The 21,013-nt window shown below is 37.1% G+C and overlaps 1 protein-coding gene across 2 annotated transcripts in view; it reads right to left on the reverse strand.

The window, feature by feature from the left end:
- Positions 1 to 21,013, reverse strand: part of LOC145621574 (uncharacterized) — a 29,003-nt gene that overhangs the window by 6,874 nt on the left and 1,116 nt on the right. Inside the window, exons 2-9 of one of the 2 annotated variants that reach the window (XM_081676298.1) lie at positions 19,377 to 20,103; positions 10,112 to 16,104; positions 8,059 to 9,512; positions 7,679 to 7,942; positions 6,798 to 7,015; positions 4,832 to 5,103; positions 999 to 3,679; positions 658 to 907 (exon numbers count right to left, since the gene is read on the reverse strand). In XM_081676298.1, coding sequence (XP_081532424.1) covers positions 783 to 907; positions 999 to 3,679; positions 4,832 to 5,103; positions 6,798 to 7,015; positions 7,679 to 7,942; positions 8,059 to 9,512; positions 10,112 to 16,104; positions 19,377 to 20,103 — 11,734 coding nt within the window. In that variant the 3' untranslated portion in view covers positions 658 to 782. Of the gene's footprint in view, positions 1 to 651; positions 3,680 to 4,831; positions 5,104 to 6,797; positions 7,016 to 7,678; positions 7,943 to 8,058; positions 9,513 to 10,111; positions 16,105 to 19,376; positions 20,104 to 21,013 lie in introns of those variants that run through there. The other variant, XM_081676297.1, reaches the window with a different exon arrangement.

Below are 21,013 nucleotides of genomic sequence, written 5' to 3' on the forward strand. Positions count from 1 at the left end.
AATTAAGAGTTGAGATTAGTCTCGTGTAATGGGCCAACAAAGGGGAAAAGAGAAAAAGGGCTTTAAATTAAAAAGCATATGTTATTCTGAGAAATCAGAATTTTAGAAATGAGGAACAAGTGAATTTGGGGGAAAATTGATATTTATATTTACAATGCATCTCTAGAAATATTACAACCCTGACCTTCAAGTGGCTGGTCGCTAAAAGCTAAATGAAGTAAAAAAAATAACTCAACTCCTCCTAGCTCATCATTCTATAAATAAATCTTCTAACTCACTGCCCCCTTCTTCCCCAAGCTAACTCTAACTGATTTATTTGCATTGCCTAGAATGCCCCTACCCCTAAGCCTGATGCATTACGTATAAAGTGATAGTGGGCAGAACTTAAAGAATGGATCATAATGGAATGTGGGTGGAACACACACAAAAAAAAAAAGGAACATAATTTTTTCTACATAATTCAAAAAATCATAATCTTCATACCTGTCGAAAGAGATCAAAACTAAAGTCATATAATCACATACTAATACAAACCTATAAGATAAAGAGATTTTGAAGATAATATGATGGTGTCACATTAGTGTTTTTTATACTGCATTTTTTAAAAAACACGAGTTTCAAGCTATTTTGAATTTAAATCAAGCATTTTACCTGCAAATGTTTCAACACTGTAGAAAATGATGGAGGGCTCTTCAGGTATAATGCTCCCCAAGAGTATTCAGGTGGAACTACATTAGGCCTCAAAAGGATGGGAGCACAACTCCAAGCCAATGGCCAATCTTTCAACAATATGGCTTCACTGTATGATGAAAGCACCCGCTTTCCACCCCTCTTACCACCAACATTAGGAAAGCCTCTTTCTGAAGGTACACAAGCAATCTTACCAAAAGCATTGCAGAAGTTGTTGCTGTAAAGCACAGCAAAGTTTGAAAAAACAGCTTCAACAAGAGATTCAGCTAATGACCATATCTCTGAAGACAGTTCATTATGAGAATTACCAGGGTTCCCATCAAACTCTCCAAGATCTTGATTTTGTTCAACACACTCAGAACCAAGAAACTCTACCCTCCTAGCACACTCAAGCATCACATCTGCTTCAGTTGCTGATCGCAGACCTAATTTTCTCAGAATCTGAAGCCATCCATCTGTCGTGAAGCGTTCCCCAGGAAATCTCTTTCGTTCACCAGAAAATACCGAGGTTAACAAAGCATCATTTGGATCAAATAGATCCTGTGGTTTAGACAACTCCAATGAAAACTCGTCAGCATTTCTTACAAAATGAGTCTCCTTGAGAGCATCCACCACAGAAGATTCAATTTGAAGCTCTTGCCAATTCATATAAATGTAAATTAATATGTCTTCCTGTTGAGACTGGCTTTTACCTTCAAATCCAGGCAAAGCAAACCGTACTAGAATTTGCTGATCATGCAATTCAGGAACACCCAGAGCTCTAAGTAGCAAACTTTCATCAGATTCCATGGTATAGGAAAGGCAATGATCATCATATGGTTTCAGAAATGAATTAGATGCGATTACACAAAGGTCGTTACCATGTAATTGTGTATACGACCCCACTACTGTCTTGTATATCGGCAATTCGCGTAATACATCCAGTTCCTCTCTACCATAGTTGGACCTATTAATGAGGAAGTCTGAGACAAAAAGATTGAAAAGCTCTTCACAATCTGAAGCTGGAAAAGAGGTAAGTTCAGAGAAATAACCAGCTCGTTTAGCTACAACAAGCTTTAAAGCAATTACTCGTCCTAGTGATTGGCCAGCAGAGGGGAGGCAATCACAGGGACCAGCACAATCCAAAAAAGCAGGATCATATATAGGTATATTGCATTGATTTAGAAATGACAACAGCCAAGGGTACCTACTCTGAGCCTCTCTAAAAGCCAGATAGTATGGTCGGACAGTTTCAGAAAGAGATGAAGGATCTATAGTCAGTCCACTTAGCATGTTCACAGATGACTCCATTTCCAAAACATCGTTGCCAGAAGATGGCAATGTAGAGATGGGTGGAATAAAAACAAGATCACGCTCTCTTATACGGCACAATACCGGCCTACCAAGAAATGCAGGAATCAAGGGCCAGTCTGAAAAGAGTGAAAGATCATCTGAAGACCCATCAAAATTCTTCCAGAAGAGTCTAATCCAATCAGGACTCGGACCAGCTTCTCCACCAGAGTCTGTGCAATTATCCCAAGAAAACCATGGAGCCATATTTGAGTTCATAACGTGTTTCACCCAACTTTCATGGAAAAGCAACTTCATATGATTAGCTAGTAAATGAAGGGAAAGCTTATGCAATTTCAACAATGATTGCAGAGAGACATCAAAAAATATATCAGCTAAAGTAGGACGCTCCAATATCTTAAGGTGAATAAACTTTCCCAACAAAGGCCGCAATAGCATCTGCTGATCATTGTTTCCAACCCAAAGATCAGTAATTCCCAGCCTTGCTAAATTATTCGCCGCAGTGGGGCATGGCAGGCCTCTCAGCTCAGCTGCTATAGACAAAAACTTATTTCCACCATGGGCAACATTAAAACTATTAACATTTGTGATTCTATCCCTTTGAGCTGTTGGATTTCCAGTTTTTCCTATGTCTTCAACTACTCCTCGTCCAAAATCAAAGAGGGCCTTTCCTAAACTTGACATCATTTCAAGTGCATCTGCTCCTGAGCTTGTTGGACTATGAGTAGATACTCCATGAAGTCCACGTATGCTAGCCAATGATGTTGAACTTCCATCAACTAATCTGTTTGCTTGTGGAAAGGAATTAAAGTCTACAGATGTGTCACCTTCACTGGAACCAGAAGACTCAGGAAGGTGGATGTCTGACAAGCAATACTCAAGAACATCAACAAATGTCTCCATTGACCGGAGAACCATAGATGTTGAGGAAACCCTAAGAAGATCACGAACCATTTTTGGTTTTATTTCTCGAACTGTAACTCCCACCAATTGAAGCTCACTTATGAGATACCAAGGCACAGAAAACACTGGATAGTGCTCCTTGACAAAATTACAAACCGTGGCCGGAAGCAAACTCTCACCAACTCCATTCCCAGGTTGTGACAGAAACATACCTTCTTCAACTCTCACCAGATTCCCAGAATAGAGCGGCCACACTGGAAGGTCAGCAAGGCGTACATAGAATGGCCTTATTACACGTTCAACTATGCATTCCCAGTCTGCTTTAGGCACTTTTACTGAAGCAAAATTATCACCACCTGGTTGATCATTCTGTGAATGCAAATCTGATCTTGGCCACAAAGAATAAAGATGATCACTGAATTTTTTAAAAGCAAGATCAACTGCATGTCCAGCACTTGGCTCATCTGCAGATCCTCGTCTCATTTTCTGCATTACCATAGTGATCTCAATATAGGAATCACGAATGCAAGCCATCAACTCTTTGTTCCACGCCTCTATCAACTGACTTCCAGCATCAGGTTGCACTTCATAACCTTCTTGAACTTTAAAAAGAAAACGACCTCTATTGTGACGGACGAGAAAGTATCCCAATAATGTAACAGGTATGTCTATCTTTGGAGACAAAGGAAGAGGAGACATAACACAGCTTGAATGGGATAAATCAGCAGGATGACCATTTCGAGATACATGAACTGCAACTCCAGCAACAGGTGTGAGGTTATACGCCAGATAACGCCTGAACAAGTTAGGAACATACAAAATTATATAAAATATGTTGAATGAGCAATTACATAGGTACCTAATGAGAGAGAGAGAAAAGGTGGGGTAATAATGGTTGTTGATCTTGTAATTACATGTGAACAAGGGAATCTAGGGTCTTATGTGTGTAAACACAAGCAAAAAAATGAATAAAACATACCAAATAAGGAAATGGTGAAATTTATATGCAACTTCCCAATAAGGAAAATGGTGCAATTAAAAAAGACGGAGGAGGTATATATTAAACCTGTAGCACTAATTCAGATTTGAGTGTCAAGACTTGGGTTAGGGTCCAAGAGTCTGACATGAAAAAATATAAACAAGTTTGGGTGAACAATTACAATTCAAATTGTGTTCATTACATGTGGACAGAGATATTTTCCAATGTTATACATGCATGTAAAAGTAATTAAAATTCTTAATTTCAGCAAAACTGTAAGTGTCCATATCCATATGAAGTGTTAAGTTTTCAACAAGGGAATTTGAGCCAAAATGTAGAGACCAACATCAAATTATATGTGAAAAAATTCTTACCGTCATGTAAATAGCACCTGTGAAAATTCTATGAAACTCAAAGTAGTATGTGCAGTATAAAACTATACAAAGTTTGTACTCCCTCCGTTCCTAATCTATGGTTATGTTTCTATTTTGGGAGCGTTCTTTCTTTGGTTACGTGTCTACTTCCAACAATATTTTCACACTTACCCTCATATTTACCGACTTCCAATGCAACTATTCCCATTTACAAAATTATTTACATAATTCCAAAGCAACTATTCCCATTCACCAAATCAATTATCTATATCCAAAATAAATAATCGCAGTTTACCTACTCCCAAAGCAGTTTTCTTAACACCCATGAAAAAACCCAACGTAACCATAGATTAGGAACAGAGAGAGTAACAAAGCAGCAACAATGGAGTATGGACTTAAAGTAAATAAATCAAAGAAAGTAATCAGCAAGCAAGTTAAACTTAATGAAGACATAAAGATTGATATTAATCTTGTAACTAAGGCCATAAGAGTGAGATGGGTAGAAGAGAAGACAAATGTGGGTCATTTAAATTCAAATACAAATTCAAAAGAAAAAATAAACTAGAAACCATGCTTATTATCATCTGTAACTTACCTATCGAGGGCCATATTTCTTGTTTGCCCAGAACCCATACTCAGAGCAGTGACCCACTGGTCAGAAACTTTATTTTCTCCTTGGCGACAAGTGATGTCAATCACATTCATCTTAGAGGCAGCATTAGAGCTGCTAAACAGCCTAGATATCTGGAATTTCCTCCATTTCTTTTCAGAAAAAGGATTCCTTAATCTGGCTGATGATGAATCAATACAAACCGCATAATCTTCTGAAGGTTGTAGGTTTCCTTCTTCCCACCTAGACAATGACACCTGCAATCAATCTCCATCATATGTATAAGTACCAAGCATCTTAGGTGAAATGAAGCTGTTACAATAAAAGAAACAAATATATAATAGTGACACCTCATCCACACACAACCAAAACAAACAAAAAAAAGCAATTAAATGTTATTATTCAATAGATGCAGTTTCTTTCAGTTGAAATGTTGTTGAAACAGTACTTAGCCATAGCGGCAAAACATAGTGTCATAATTTGCAAGCTAAGTCATCATATTTCTTTATGAGCACAGAGTATTCACATTAATAAAAGTATAGAACTACCATTGTGTTGTTACATGCAAGCTAGAGTTACCATTGTGTTGTTACTAATGGTCCTTTGGTAACAGTGTTAGATTGTTCAGAATTTCACTAGCTCAGTACTCAATACTAGCTGTTCATGGGCGGGCCCGTCCAACCTGGCCTGCAAAAGGGCGGGCTTGGACAATCTTTTTGAAAAAAATTGGATATTTGGGTGGGCTAGGAACGGCCCGTTAATATAAATGGACAGGTATGGACAAGAAAATATGTATCGTGGGCTAGCCTGCCCGACCCGTTTATTAAAATAATAATAATAATAATAGTTTAATTATTTTATTTAGTTAGTTAATTATGACATAATTTGTGTATTTTAGAAAATAAATACAAAGAGAGTATATTGAACAAAAAGCTTTTATTAATTACAATTATTTATTTTAGTTTTATATTTTATCATTAACACTTATTAAATAAGTTTTTTCTTTATAACATGTCATAATTTCAACCTTTTTTTTTAAAAAAATTTCTATTATCATTTGTGAACAAAAAACATTAAGACAACTCTACCAAAATAATTTTAGCATAGGTAAATAATTAAAAGATTAATTAGTGTTATAATAAATAAAACAAAAATTTAAGGCCCATTAGCCCACGGGCAAGCCTGGCCCAATAAGTGGGCATGGACAAGTATCAAGCCCATATAAAAGGGTTTGGGTTTGCTACATAAAGCCCGTTGGGAAAAAAAATAAACATAAGCCCGACTTGCTACCCGCCCAAGCCGCAAATGATCGCCTCTTAGTCAATAGGTCTTTAAATAATACTTATAATGTGATATAAGATGGTTTTCTTGATTAACAAATAGTTGTTAAGTCATAAATAGTTACCCGTACTTGGTTACAAAATTTTTAAAGACCACTTGTACTTTAATAAGCAAGAAGTGTATTGTTTAGTTGTTGGTCAAATCGATAAAAGATTAGGTTAAGTCATGGGTATTCGGAATTAATCAACTTTCAGGTTATTCTCAATTCGGGTGTGGTTCAGGTTCCAATCTTCTATACTTGAGTCTACATTGGGTACATGGGTTTTAGATATTCATCGAGTCAGGTTTGGTTCAAGTACGAATAACATTCATTTCGAATAACATTCAAGGGTCATAATGGGTATCAACTTTAAGATAATAGATCGGATTTGGTTTGGTTAAATGACCATTTTATTTTATTTTCTTGGGTCAGGTTATGGTTGGTTCCTTACTCTCTATCCAAATTCCAAATAAGGTTCACCATGAAGGGACTTTAAAGTCCTCCAAGAAAAAAAAATAAAGTTTTCAGGGCTTAAATTAAGATTTAACCTCAACAGAACATAATTTCCTCTGCCTCTTTCTCAGCACAAAATGATTATATAGCACACTGGATAAAATAAAAAGAGATTACCTGCAAGACTGACTTCAGGGATAAAAGTACACGAGATCCATGCTCCACAAATCTGTCATATATCTGCTTTATTTTATGAAATCCAGCTTCAGGTTCTTCGGTCATAAACTCAGACGAAAGTGGCATGCGGATAATGGTCATATCGGAAGAGAATATCATATTTTGGCCTCCGAGCATAGGAGAAAATTGATCTCGAAATCGCTCAGTCAAGTTAGTACCTAAAATGACATCAGATGAAGCATAATGATTCCAACTGTATACATGAAGTTGAAATGAGAAATTCAAGAACCCTAACACTCAAACCGAAAGTCAATATCATTATGATTATAGTATTATCCTTATATCTAAATCAAGCATAAACCATCAAAAGTAAGGTACAATAAGAAGACTGTACCCAAACCGAGTTTCTTACTTCACCTTATTGGATGAATGTTACTTGTCAAGATCTACAATGCAAGTCATTTGACGAAGTTACAATTGTTTTGGCACACAATCATAAGTCAAATTTCTGGTCACAACAAAATATATATTCCCTCTCCCGTTCAAATTTCAAATTTTGGTTTGGCACATATACTAAAGCAAGTGAAGAAAAAATATGGTTAAACTTCCCTACCCTTCTATACTAATAAATAATAGAAAGACTTTAGTAAAATATTAATGCTAAACTAGTATGCAAATTGAAATCCTGCATCAAGTTCTGCTAAAATTCACAATTAAATTACCAGCCCAAAAATATAAATCATTAATGTAATGTGGAAAAAATAATGCCTAAAAGGAAACTAAAAAAATTACTATGAGACAAAGAGAGTACTTATGGAAAATCAAATAAGAGCATTACGAAAGGTAAAACAGCAGCACAAAGGGTAACCAGAAATAGATACCAGCTAAAGAGAACACTTTTGCTCCAGGCGAATGACTAGAGGAAGGTGCAAGCACTAAACCACGTGGATCAAATATATAGTAGTAGCCCCCAGACATCACTGATAGGAGATCACAGACAGAAAAAGAGCTAAGCAAACCTAAACCATAATTAAGAGTATCACCCCGAAGTCTCCATGGGGGGAGGAATTGTAGGCTAGTAACTTCCTCCCTACTTAAGCCAGCACCTTCAAAGATAACTAGTAAAGCAGGCCCCTGAAAATCACCTGCACATCATTACAATAGAAGTTAGATAAAAATATTGAATAATACTTTTAGTATTGACTCTAAATGATCAACTTGCAGAGCAGCACCTTTTTTTATAGGCTACAACGTTACTTACCTAGATTATGCTGCAATAGAGACTGGCGAGGATGTTCCCTTTTGTCAAAGATTATGTGCATTTTCTTTGTGTAGCAGCTATCGGCCAACTCAAGGAGGTCAAACAACAAAAATTCGTGACTAGCATATAGCGTTAGAAGCTCACTTATTCTAGCAAAATCCATGCAGACTAAATCTTTTGCCATCTCCTCATCAACCAAAGACATGCACCTAAGTGATTGCACTCCCAACATTAATGCCAAATCATTATTTATCCTTGGGTGAACAAATTTTTTTCCGATTGAGATGTTGTTTTCCATCCATGGTGCATCATTGAAGACAAGATCTTTGGAATATGTCAGAATACCAGAAGCATCCGGAATTAATAAATGAGAGCTTGAAACCTCAGCTGGTGGCATGTCTGAAAAGCAATCAGCAACAGCTTCAAGAACACAATGCACGAAAAATAACTGATCATCTGATAGGGCAGATCCTTTTATATCAGTCTGCAACTTGTCCAGAGCTCGGAAATAGTCAGTAACCTCAAAATTAAGTTTCACACCCATGGCTAAAAGAAGATCTCTAAAGCTTGACAATTCAGATGGAACCACATATAAGTAAGGCTGAAATTTAACAGGTGAATCAAATGCAAGATCATTTGGGGACACAAAACCATCACCAATCCAAACCCAAGAAATTCCTTCAAGAGATGACTTCAAGATCATAAAATCCTCAGTATTGATATACTCTTGCATTATTGAATACAATAACGTGATGCCCTTCTGCAACTCAGCATCAAAAGTAGGGTCAACAACGGAATCTAACTCGAGCTGGCAATATAATTTGCTCAATTCAACCAGTTGATTTGTTAAGACTTGCACACTAGGGCGATCCATCCAACCCAATTTGCTTTTAACAAGTGTAGAGCAGCAATCAGCATCTAATACATGCATAGTAGATGATACCATCCACATGTCCGATTTAGGTCTCACCATGGTGGGGGCTTCTGCAAGGTCACTGGACTTCAGCCATGGAAGACCATGCAGAGGCGGATTGACATATATAGGACACCAGTAAATAGATTTAAGCTCTGACCAAAATTCTTCTGGTGGCTTAGCATCAACAAAGCTACCTAAAAATGCAGAAACATCACAGTCATCCTTGTAAATCATAGAGTGGAATTCTTCTTCAAACAACTTTGAAGACTCTTCTCCGTCCTCTATTGAAAGCTTCGATCCTAGAGCATCTAAACAAGCAAGCAACCTTCTTCCATGAGTACATGTTTCTGAGTCCCTGGAATCATTCAAAAGTGAAACTGTCCTTGCACAATCAAGCAGCCCAGTATAACCCAAGCTTTGCTTCATTCCCAAGCCAGATAACATATCCAGTGTCTCAGGATCAGAAAATTCTTTAGCAGGAAAGAAAACTTCTTTGTGCAGCAGCAGGTGCAGCTCAGGAACACGAGGATCATAAAGCCTGTCAATATTGCACATGAAGAAACTATTCAGATATATTATGATTAAAAAAGATCTATGCATACAAACTCTTTCATCAGATAATAGATATATTAAGTTAAAAATTTATCACAAAGGAAAATAATACAAGAAACAATGGTAATGCCAAACTGTGATAAAGTAAAAGAAAAAAAAACATTGCTCAATAAGAAGCCATAAGAACACCGTACATATAAATCACGTGTATTATCCAAAAAAAAATTTAAAAAAATACACAAAAAAATCCCAAAGGCCAAAAACAGAAACTAGAAAGGAAACACAAATCTCAAGACATTTTTCTAAATAAATTTCTTCCCCTTATCCTTCGTGTAACTAGTAACTCCACTTGAGTATGGTTTTAATTATAAAGAAGTACTGTCTTTTCATGTTTTAGAATCTTCAATTAGAACAGGGAGATCTTGCCTCCATTTCTCATTAAAGTCCCAGTGACAGGTATTAATAATAGAAAATCCCACACAGTTAGAAGCAACCCAAACACTAAGCAATGTAGAGTTATAATTAGCTTTTGAATATTTTAAAGAAGAGATAAAAGCATGAAGGGTTATAAAAGTTATGTCATACCTGGAAGGCTGTTGCCATGAACCATTGCAAGACAAAACAAATGGAGTGTTTGAAAGTGCATCCTTAATTGAGACATCCTCCTCAGTCAGCAGTTTTACTTCATGTAAAATAGCAGAAAGTGCACCTTGTGATGAATGGAAATCCGGCATGTGATTCAGCACATAATTTTTATAAAAATCTGCTTTGGAAAGTTCTTGAACATCCAGATATCTGTTTAATATTATTCTCTCTCCCTCTGATTCAGAACGAACAAAGTCATCATCTATAAGTTCCTCACGCAAGCCACTTGGTTTAAGCCATTTGATACCTCTACTCAGGCTAACTAATTTTCTACTTCTGCATGACTCAAACATAGGAATACGTTTAATGACCTCAATATTTATGTCATGCATTTCACCTTCAACAAACCACTTGGACTGCAGAATAAAGTTCCTTAATTCATGCAACTCTCTTTCTGAGGAATCAGCAAAGAGCCTATCAACATTCTCTAAACTACCAGCTACGGCCAGAAATGCATTCAGTATACCAGTTGCAGTCGGTGCCTGAACATAGTTCTTCAATTGCGGATGTTCAATAGCGAAATCACGTCTAAGAAAAAGGCACCCTACTTTTACCAGCAATGATGAAATGATTTCACTCCATCCTTCATCTTCAATGATATTTGAGTTTTTAACAAGCTGCATGAGAAGATCAGTTCCAACTGGCAGGACAGGCCACTTGGAAAACACTGAGAGATCATCACAACTTGATCTCAGATAACTCCACAGCAATCTCATCCATTCTAAAGAGGGTTGCTGAGCATGACCAGGGGCCCACTTGACTTGTTTAGCATTTTGCCAATCTACTGGAAGTATCCGGAGAAAAAGCTTTTCAAGCAGATGACAAGTTAGAAAAGAAACATTGGAATCCTCATTCTGTGCTATGTCACATAATTTCAAATAAACTTCTTCTGGAATTGCCTTATCAACCAATTGATTTGGAATGGAATCTTTGAGAAGATCATATTCATTGTCATGTGCAATGTAAATTCTTTCATCCACGCCTCTTGGATTAAATGTTGTAGATGAGCCATTTGACAGTGGAATTAAAGGTAAACCATACAAACAATTAGACTGAATAGGTTTTTCCAAATCAAATAAGCAATACTGAAGTGTCAAATTTAATGCACTTCTCTCAGTAAATTTACATTTGCGCCGAATTAACAACATCCTAAGCAATTGTGGTGTCAAAAAATGTAAAGAAGGACGGACTTCCACAAATCTATCAACAAGGGCTTGAGAAACAGTGACCAGAGGTAAGCCAACATTTGACAATGCATCAGCAAGTTGAGGCATCTTCTCAAAAGTAAAATCAGGAAATAAACCTTGTTTTGCTGAGATCCACTGACCACCTCTAGCTTGAGTGTGAAGAACACGAACATCAAAATCAGCTATAAACATGTATAGCTTTTGAACCACAGATGACCAAGGTTCCCCTCCTAATTTTGTCGGCCAAAAGGAGAGGAACCAATCATTAGAACCAACTTCCATAGCCAGCTTTTCAAGCAAGTGAGCATATGCTGGGGCAGCAACATGCTCAAGGAGGTATATATTCCAGTCAGAACGTGTTCTTCCACCGCCTGACATATCATTACCAAACCAAATATCTCTCCGATTAGATGACAATTCAAAGTAGGCATTAACATGGGCTGGAATACCAGTGCTTATTGGCAAAGGTAGGAAGCAGAAGGCACGACCCTCAAAATTCTTTCGATATTGAGCAGACAATTCCACATCTTGAGAAGTAATAGACAAATTGGCAAGAGATCTATCATCTAGTGTGGAATCACATGACTCAGCATCAACCTTAGAAGACTGCAAGTAGGCAGCAACAGCTGCCCAAGGAATGCCCTTGTGAGACCTTAACTTAGTAACAGCAGAATTTTTGTCCAGTCCACTACCTAAACACTCACTCATCATCCACACATGTGATACATCATCAGATGAGGATTGTTCTCTAACCACAACCTTCTGTAATCTCCTGGGTAGATTCTCATCCCCATATCCTCTCAACTTATCAAGAAGCTGATTTTTATCCACCTTGCACAGCTGGATCCCATTCAGATAATCAAACATATGTTGGAGAGCATGTGGAGGACGTTCTGGCTCAAGGACAGTATGCCTTTGCACTCGGTGTACTAGCTGCAATTCTGAATTCGATCCATCCTTCACAAATAGGGATATGGATTTCACTCTGCGTAGAAAAAGAAGAGTCTCAGAAACAATCTTGGAAAATGAAGAGAAAAGTGATGTGACATCTTCAGGTTCATATCCTTCTTGTTTTATTTGACTTCGAGGGGCGGTGCTGGCTGTCCTAAGCGGGAACCGGAAGAGTGTACCAGGAAACTGATTTTGTAAGTCACAGCCAAAGTGCAAAAATGGTGTGAATTGATCCGGAAATTGTTCAAGAATCCTTCTCCCAACAAACTTAATACGCAGGCCAGGGTGAGAAGGGGAAATTCCAGGCAAGTTGCATGCATGTGGATCAAACATCACAATGTTTTCCCCAGATACAAATGAAGGAATGTCAGTAAAATGGTAAACACAATTAAATCCTAGCCCAAACCTACCAATTGCAAAAGGCTTCTCCAGTTTGCTATCTTGACCAATACGTGAAATTGAGTAAAGATCCTGTGGGCTAAAGATGGAGTCATTATAACAATATAAAGCAGGGCCCTGCCAGTCAGCCATCTCAGGTGAAAGCAAAGATGAAGTTTTATATTGAGTTTTATCCAATAGAAAGATAACCTCTGAAGCTCCAGCATCCTCAGCATTCTGTACCAGCTCAAAAAGAATTCCAGGTCCATCCGCATACATCTCAAGTATATGTTTCAGTCTAGTGGTTAATGCTTCATGCTGACCAAAAGCTTCAGCAGCCCCCGATAGACTCAAATTCATTGAATCGGCACTCTCAGCAAGCAATGATCTCCGTAGTGAGCAGACACCAAGCTTCTCTGCGACATCATTTGATATGTTACCGTGCACAAATTTCTGAACTGACCGTCTTGCACTCATCAAAAGACTGTTTGCATGACTTGAAGGACTGTCCAAATCTTCTGATCCAAGCAACCAGGGAGCATCATTATATACTAAATCTGATGCAGGAAGGAGTCGACATGATGCATCAGGTAAGTAGATCATTACATGTTTTTCATGAAACGGGGCTTCAGCCAAATGCTGCACAACAAGAATAGCAGCGGTGAGCTCCTCTCCAGTCAAAGGCTCCTCCCCTTTTCGTGTAGCCATTCTACACAAAACCATGGCATAGTCGTTAAAATTTAAGAATTCCCTCACTCCGAGCACCAAAAAAAGTTCCTTGAAAACAGCCAAATCAATAGGAATAACACGGATATAAGGAGCCAAATGTAAGGGACCATTAAGAACAACCTCTTCTGCAGTTGCAAAACCATCTCCCACCCAAATCCATCGACTTCCTTCCAAAACAACCTTAATAATGTCCATCTCATCTGAACCAACCATATCTGTCAGTCTGGCATATATCCTAGGCATGGCAAGGGCTAACTGTTGGCGGAAAGCTTGATCAGTCACGATCTCGTTATCTTTTCCAAACTCAAGAATTTGCGCAGCAACCACACTTCCAACGGGTGGGGAAGACCATCCAAGTTGATAGGACAAGATAGTTGATGCACATTCTCCATCTAGTATACGCATACTAGCTGACACAAGCCACAAATCTGTTTTAGGTCTTACAAGCTTCGGAGGAGCAACTGTTGATGACACACCAGGCCAGGGTAGAGCTTGATAAGGAGCAGTAACTATAACTGGGCACCAACAAATCATTCGAAGATCATTCCAAAACTTTTCAAGGTCAGATTTCAAATTACGAGGCCTAAATGCAATTGCAGCTCGTGAAAACACTCTATTCAGTGTCCTGTGATCATCATTTAGTGGAATGGCAGCCCACCTATGTGCATTTACCTCCAGATATGCCAAAAGATTCTTTCCTTTCAAATATGCCTTATCTGGATCTTCTTGCTTTATTTGTTCAATGTATCGAGCACATTGAATTACTGTATCAGGAGACGCAGATGTCTTAAGACCTAAACCCTGTAGAACATCCAAAATATCTGATTCTTGAAAAGAACCACATGGGAAAAGGTCAGTATCTTCAAGCAAATCAAGTAACTCTTCATTCCTGGGGTCATATAGAGCACCAGGACACTTTGTAGAACCCGTATGGGTTGGAACAAATTCAATATTCCTCACAGCTTCCTTAAAACCAGAATCCTCAATGCACAAATGTGGCAAATCTTTTAAAATAGAGAGCATGATGTGGTCACGATCCTCAGCAGGCAAATCTTTAATCCTACAAAAAACTTGTCTCCGATAGAAATGTGCCTTGCCCATACGCTGCAATCCATAGTATCTCTGTAGTACGTTTTCTTCACCATCAGAAGAAGTGAATATGAATTCACTTCCAAGAAAGCAATTTGAAACACCCTTTGGTGGCAAATATCTTTGTGACTCAACTAGATCAGCAAAATGGAAGCTATCATTAGATTCTTCTCCATATACTCTAAAAATGGGAAGCTTTTTGCATTTCCATTTATCAGAGTCGCCCATATACCCACCAATGTACCACTTTGGATCAAGAATAAACTTACGAAGCTCATTTCTCTCTTCTGCTTCTAGCACATGAAGACATGTATGCATAACACTGCCACTTGAAGAGACAACATCAAAGATCGATTCAAGTACAGCTGGCCCAGTGGCTTCAGAAATGTAATATGACAGATCAGGATGCTCAACTTCATACTGAGGATCTAATATCTTACATCCAACTTTCTCAAGAACACACCTCAATCTCTCAGAAAGTTTTTCAACAATAATCAATTTTGATTGCTTGGAAAATCTATATAGATGCCCCGAAGTTGATGGTAAGATGGGCCATTCGTGAAATAAAGACAAATTTTCACATTGCAACCTGAGATATTGCCAGAATATGACAAACCATAATGGAGTTGGATGGTTATTCTGACCCCTTTCATGATCCCAAATAACCTTACCCTTTAATCTCCACTCAGGAGGCATGAATTTGTGCAATAACTGGACAAGGTATTCAGCTTTAAACACAAGTACATTAGCCCCTGAGCAATCTGCAACAGCTGAAAGTCTTTCCATAATCTTTTTTGGGATATTCCTATCAACTATTCGGTCAGGTATCTGTTGAAGCAGTTTGTGTTCCAACTCATTGCAAATGAAATAAGAGGTGCCTTGAGAAGCTTCGGAAAAAGAACCAAAGCTGCCATTTGCCAAGGGGAGCAAAGGCAAGTTGTTTGCATACTTTCCAACATCAGAATCTAAGATGTCTTCAAGACAATATTCTAACAAAAGTAATCTCTGAGCACTGCCAAGATTACTTACTGAACCACAGTCACGAATGAAACACCTCACTGTGTCGGGAGTAATCACTTTCCATTGAAAATCAGTGGTGTATTTCAAAAGCATGTTACGCACGGGATTAGGTAAACGAACAATATGCTTTCCAAGCTGCAGGAGGACATCAGCAAGCTCCTCTTTGTCAGTATACTCCTCATCATGAAGAAAAGATTCAGCAGGTGACACCCATTTCCCCCCTCCAACATCTGAATAAAAGACAGGGGCCTGAACAATGTTTTTGTATACTTGCTGTATCAGTATACTCCACGGCTCCTCAAAGTCACCAACAGGCCATAGGGAATAGTATGAGCTTGTTGGACCTAACATTCCTTGCACACCAAGCAGTAAGCTTTTAAAAATAGGGGCAATGACATCCTCCAAAAGAAGTCTGTTCCAGATAGATCTAATTTTTCCACTTCTATCCATATCCTCCCCATACCATATTCCGCGACGATTTGATGATACTTCAAAGTACCCATTCACCTGCACCGTCAACCCAGTTCTTACAGGCAATGGAAGAAAGCAAAAAGCTCGACCAACCTTAAGTCCATCACCCTGTGCAACCCATGAAGAAGGAAATTTATTAGCCAATATGACACGTATATCTCACTAGAAAGACTCCCGATATAGTATGATAGACATTAATGGACTGCAAAGCATCAAAAAGGAAACAATTTTTATTTCCTTTTTTCCTGCTATATAGTCATTTTACCTGCCATATAGTCATTTTATAAAGCTAAAAAGAAAAACTTAATTTATATGTTGCTTAGAATGACAAGAAAGTCGAGTCACGATACTAGTAAGATTTACTTAGCATAAGTTGTAGAACGTTACATAAAGTGTACAAGTTAGGCTCATACGAATGGATAGAATGAAAGAATTCTTTATCTGATTGCTTAATTTCTAGTGACAATCTAAGCTACTAATTAATTGGAACAATTTCTCATAAATTTTTCCAAAACCAAGTTTCTATGGAGTTGCATCATCATTTTACAGTGGCATATAGTATGTCATAGAAGTTGCTGCCATAGAAAGTCCAGTCCAAGCAGGATTAAAGAATTGCAGAACAAATTCAATCTTGAACAGTGTTAGAACTAAAATAATCACAAAACGGTCAAAATAAATTTAGAGGGAACAAAAATTTTTAAAAAAGGCACTCTTGAATTTAGATCCTTAAAGACGAGACACATCAACTAACTGAATCAAACATGAGACATCTAAATGCAATAGGAGCTTCTAAACACACCATGCAGATAAGACACCACTTATTACAGAAGTGGCAGAAAGTCAATAAACTAGCCACAGCTTTAAAAACATATGTTCCACTATATAGTTCTTTGTATAAGTTTTTATTTACAAGGGAAAAAAATATAAACTTGAGCAAAAGAGATGATACAAAATAGGGGGCCTAGGAGTGCACAACAGGGAATCAGGGATTCCATAGGCTATCGCTTTCAAAATATCTTGACACCATACTCAAGTATCTTTCTACAAACTGGAAATGATTCAAGTCCAGCAACACAATTTTGGCAGCAATATCTTAAGTTGGCAATATCCTTCCTTCTACCAAGAAGTCTCATTTCAAAGTTTGAACCTTAAGATAAATCTCCTTGTTTAGTGTCGTCATCCTCCTCAAACATCTCTAGAGATAAGAACATTGTGGTAGGCCTTCAGAGACAAGAGACCATTGCAGTTCTGATGTTTCTAGAGTCAAGAACATTAGTATCAATTCTCTGTGCATCCATATTCAAGGGGAACTAATCTGAGTCCAGAATATCCCTAAAAATGCAGAGGCAATGGAAGTTTTTGCATTGGAAAAATCCCATGATATTTCCACGTAACATCAAAGCAAATAATAACAAAAAATATCACGCCTACAATGTTCCTTTTCAATTCTACAAGTTAATTCTCATATTCCAACCTATCATTCAACCAAATTCAGGCTCAAGTTCTCAACAAACCAGATATCTATTTTATTTTTATTTTTTTCTTTTTGATATAAGAACGAACTACAACTAAACCAAAGCCTTATTCCCAAAGGGATGGCATTGGCTGCATGTACCAAGAATACATCTCCTATGAAGGATCCTCTTCCTCCATTCGCTTCTATTTTGCGTGACTTTTCTCACACAAGCCTATTATCTTCATGTCATGTTAAACTTCATCCACCCATTTCATTTAAAACCTCCCTCATGTCCTTTTAAAATCCCCATTGTTATAACGGATTTGTGCAATGGAACGATTTGAGAATTCACCCTCAAACACAATATAAAATTAATAGAAAAACACGATAATAAAAGAAACAATGTTTATGAGGAAATTTAGATTTCCTCCCCTCAAACCAAAATATTGTTTTATTAAGTTCCTACTAAATAAGACAATAACCCTCTTGATGATTTTCCTCCTTAATAAAATCATCATTAGTTTCTAGTAAGCCTAAACCCTCTTATATAGGTTAAACTAGAAACCCACATCAATTTGGATATATTACTTCTTCCTAAAGCCTAAATAATCCTAAATTGATTATATATACCTAAAATCTATCTAGTTTTTAAATTACAAATCCCATCTAATTAGGAAAACATAAGAGATAGAAATAAATAAAAGATACATCATATCTTTTCCCAAAACAAATCTGATTGGTATTTGGTAAGTTTAGTTTCTTTCCTAATACCCATTATCCCAACCCTCCACCTTCTGTACTAATACATAATCCAATCAACGTCTCACATGCCGAAATAAACGTATTCTACTCTACCTCATTTTCTTTAATATCAGCAACTCTATGTTTCCTCCAAAGTCCATCAGAAATCAAGGAAAAATATTCAAAGAGAAAACGTTAAGATATAGATCATAAAGGGGCCCGAAATGGAATGCCCTATGAGCAACTGCTCAAATAGAAGCTAAAAGCACCACTCGCTCCAATCTATTATTATTATTATTTTTAATTTTTTTTTTTTTTTTTTTTGAAAAAAAAGGGAAGAAGACTCCTGACCAAGCTAAAATTTACTTCTTTTTTTCCTAACAAAACAATGTGGCCAAAAAAATTGTCTAAATAATAATGCTCTTTCAAACATTATACACAATACACTTAAATAACACAAAAGAGTAAAGTGCAATCCAATGTATTTTTTGATTCCATACCAAACCAAAATCCATATAACCCCTAAAATGATATTGCAGCATGACAATGCAAGGACAAATTTCCTATCTCATTGCTAACAAGACATATTATGCACATGTGAGAGGATAAAGCCATGACTGGTGTGAAGCCTACTGAACATCACAACTAATTGAGATTCCCCAAACCAAAGCAAACTAAAGCTTTCACTCACTTCAAAAGTCGTGAGCCTAACCCTCTAAATTAAAAATAATAATGATGAGAAATAAAAGAAATAATAAAAATAAAAATAAAGTAAAATAAAATAAAATAGAGAAACCTAAAATGAAACATGGTATTCCCTAACATTCGAGATTATGGTTCTCAATTCTCACAATGCTATAAATATATTCGCTTTTAAATTTGTAAGTATCAAAACCAACAGCAGTTAGATATGCTTGCAACTAATGACAAAGATGAAGCCACACTCTAGGGTACAAAAATTCAACCACACTTTAGGGTGCAATCAGTTTAAGGCACTAACATACAAATAACATTTTCGTAAGGAATCCATGATAGGTGACAACACATAATCAATGGAAGGAGAAGGATGAGCTTCAATACGAAATGGAAGCATATACAACCAGTTACATGGAAAAACTAGCAAGCAATAAGAAAAAAAAATTATGATAAAATGAAGTCATCATTACTACATGCAGCAACTTACATCTATGGGATCATCAGAAATGCATGCAGCAATGGATGCCCATGGTAGAAGGTGAATGTCATATTCCCTAGAAGCCTTGGCTGCAAAGGATCCAATCCTACTGGATGATGAAGCCATGGCTTGGACTATGTAAAAGGTGTCTGTCTGCTTCTGAATGGAGCTTCCACTAGCAGCTTCTCTTACAAAATCTAACTTAAAGGAATCCATTTCAAAGGTAGAAATGCTGGACAGTTTAGACAATCTCAAAAGCAACTGACGATGTGAAATTACGTCTTCATCTGCTGAGCTGACAGAACAAGAATATAGTTTCCTCGGCACTGTCTCCCCAACATCCCATACATACATTTCAATTGACAGCACACTTTTAAGGAATAGCAAAGAAAAGACCCCTTCTTCATAAAGCTGAGTAAACATAGAAGAAATATCATCTTCTGAGTATGCCTGCCTTGAAAGCTTACTTTCCGCAGCCTGCTCTGCATTTCTCAGAGGGAAACGAAAGAGGGTTCCATTGAAAGTACTTTTCATATTGCAACCAAATGCACAATATGGAAAGAACTGATCTTTATAGCGCGATAGTGCTGAAGAACTGACATACTCTATTCGCTTTCCTGGATTTGACGCAGAAACATTAGGAAGATAGACTCCTTGAGGATCAAACAGCACCACATATTTACCACTTACAAAAGATGGTAGGTCTGTCAAATGGTACACTGAGTTGAAGCCAACCCTGACAAAAAACAATAGCAATCACTACAAATTTCGGCTTTTCACAATACTTAAATGACAAAGATAATTACTTTTCTAACCGTGTTTTGAAAATTGGGATTAATGAATTTCAGGACAAACAACCCATGTCAATAAGAGAAAGGTGATCGGATTGGGATCCGGAAAACTTTTTCTTGTTTTCCAGATAAGAAAATAGACTTTCATATAGTGAAAGAAAGCAATACTCAATTGTATTAGCTATTGTATCCCTCTTTCTTCAACTTTCACTTTCACTCCACCAAGTTAGCGTGCTATAACCTCTCTAATAGCTTGAATCTTAAGTAGTCTCAATTATTGACACGAACTTTGCACTATGAGAAAAATTACAACATCATCCACTTTCTACAGTAAACAACACAAAATTGCATCGAAGGCTTTAGGTTTGGGAAAGTAGATGTTGTTGGGTCTTGGGTGAATGAAGTGGGCAACTTCATGTTGGATGTAGAAAGTGGGTAACTTTTAAGAGTCACGTTTGACAGCCCAAACATCAGGCTATTGTAGAAAATTATCCCTTCAGCTCTAACGAGAATACAAAACTCCATCACCATAAATTAGATAGTTATGAAAATAAATCTTTTAAAAAGAAAAAAAACACACACACACAATTCGGATTAAAAATAGATTGTATCAAAATGTTACAATGGACGTTCATTAATTAAAAAGAGTAAAGTTCCTACCATGCTTTGGTGCTATGAAATGGAATTTGCTTTTTATCTCAAGAGTCAAATGAGGACAATTTTTTAATGTTCCTAGTTAGAGAGCATACAGTTTTACTACCATGCTTACTGATTGTTCCTTGGTATGAAACAACTCAAACAAGTCATAAGAAAGTCTCAAATTGATGAACCTAGAAATATTGTTGCACTATGCCA

Source organism: Chenopodium album, chromosome 27 (genome assembly GCF_948465745.1).
Source record: "Chenopodium album chromosome 27, dcCheAlbu1.1, whole genome shotgun sequence".
NCBI lineage: Eukaryota > Viridiplantae > Streptophyta > Magnoliopsida > Caryophyllales > Amaranthaceae > Chenopodium > Chenopodium album.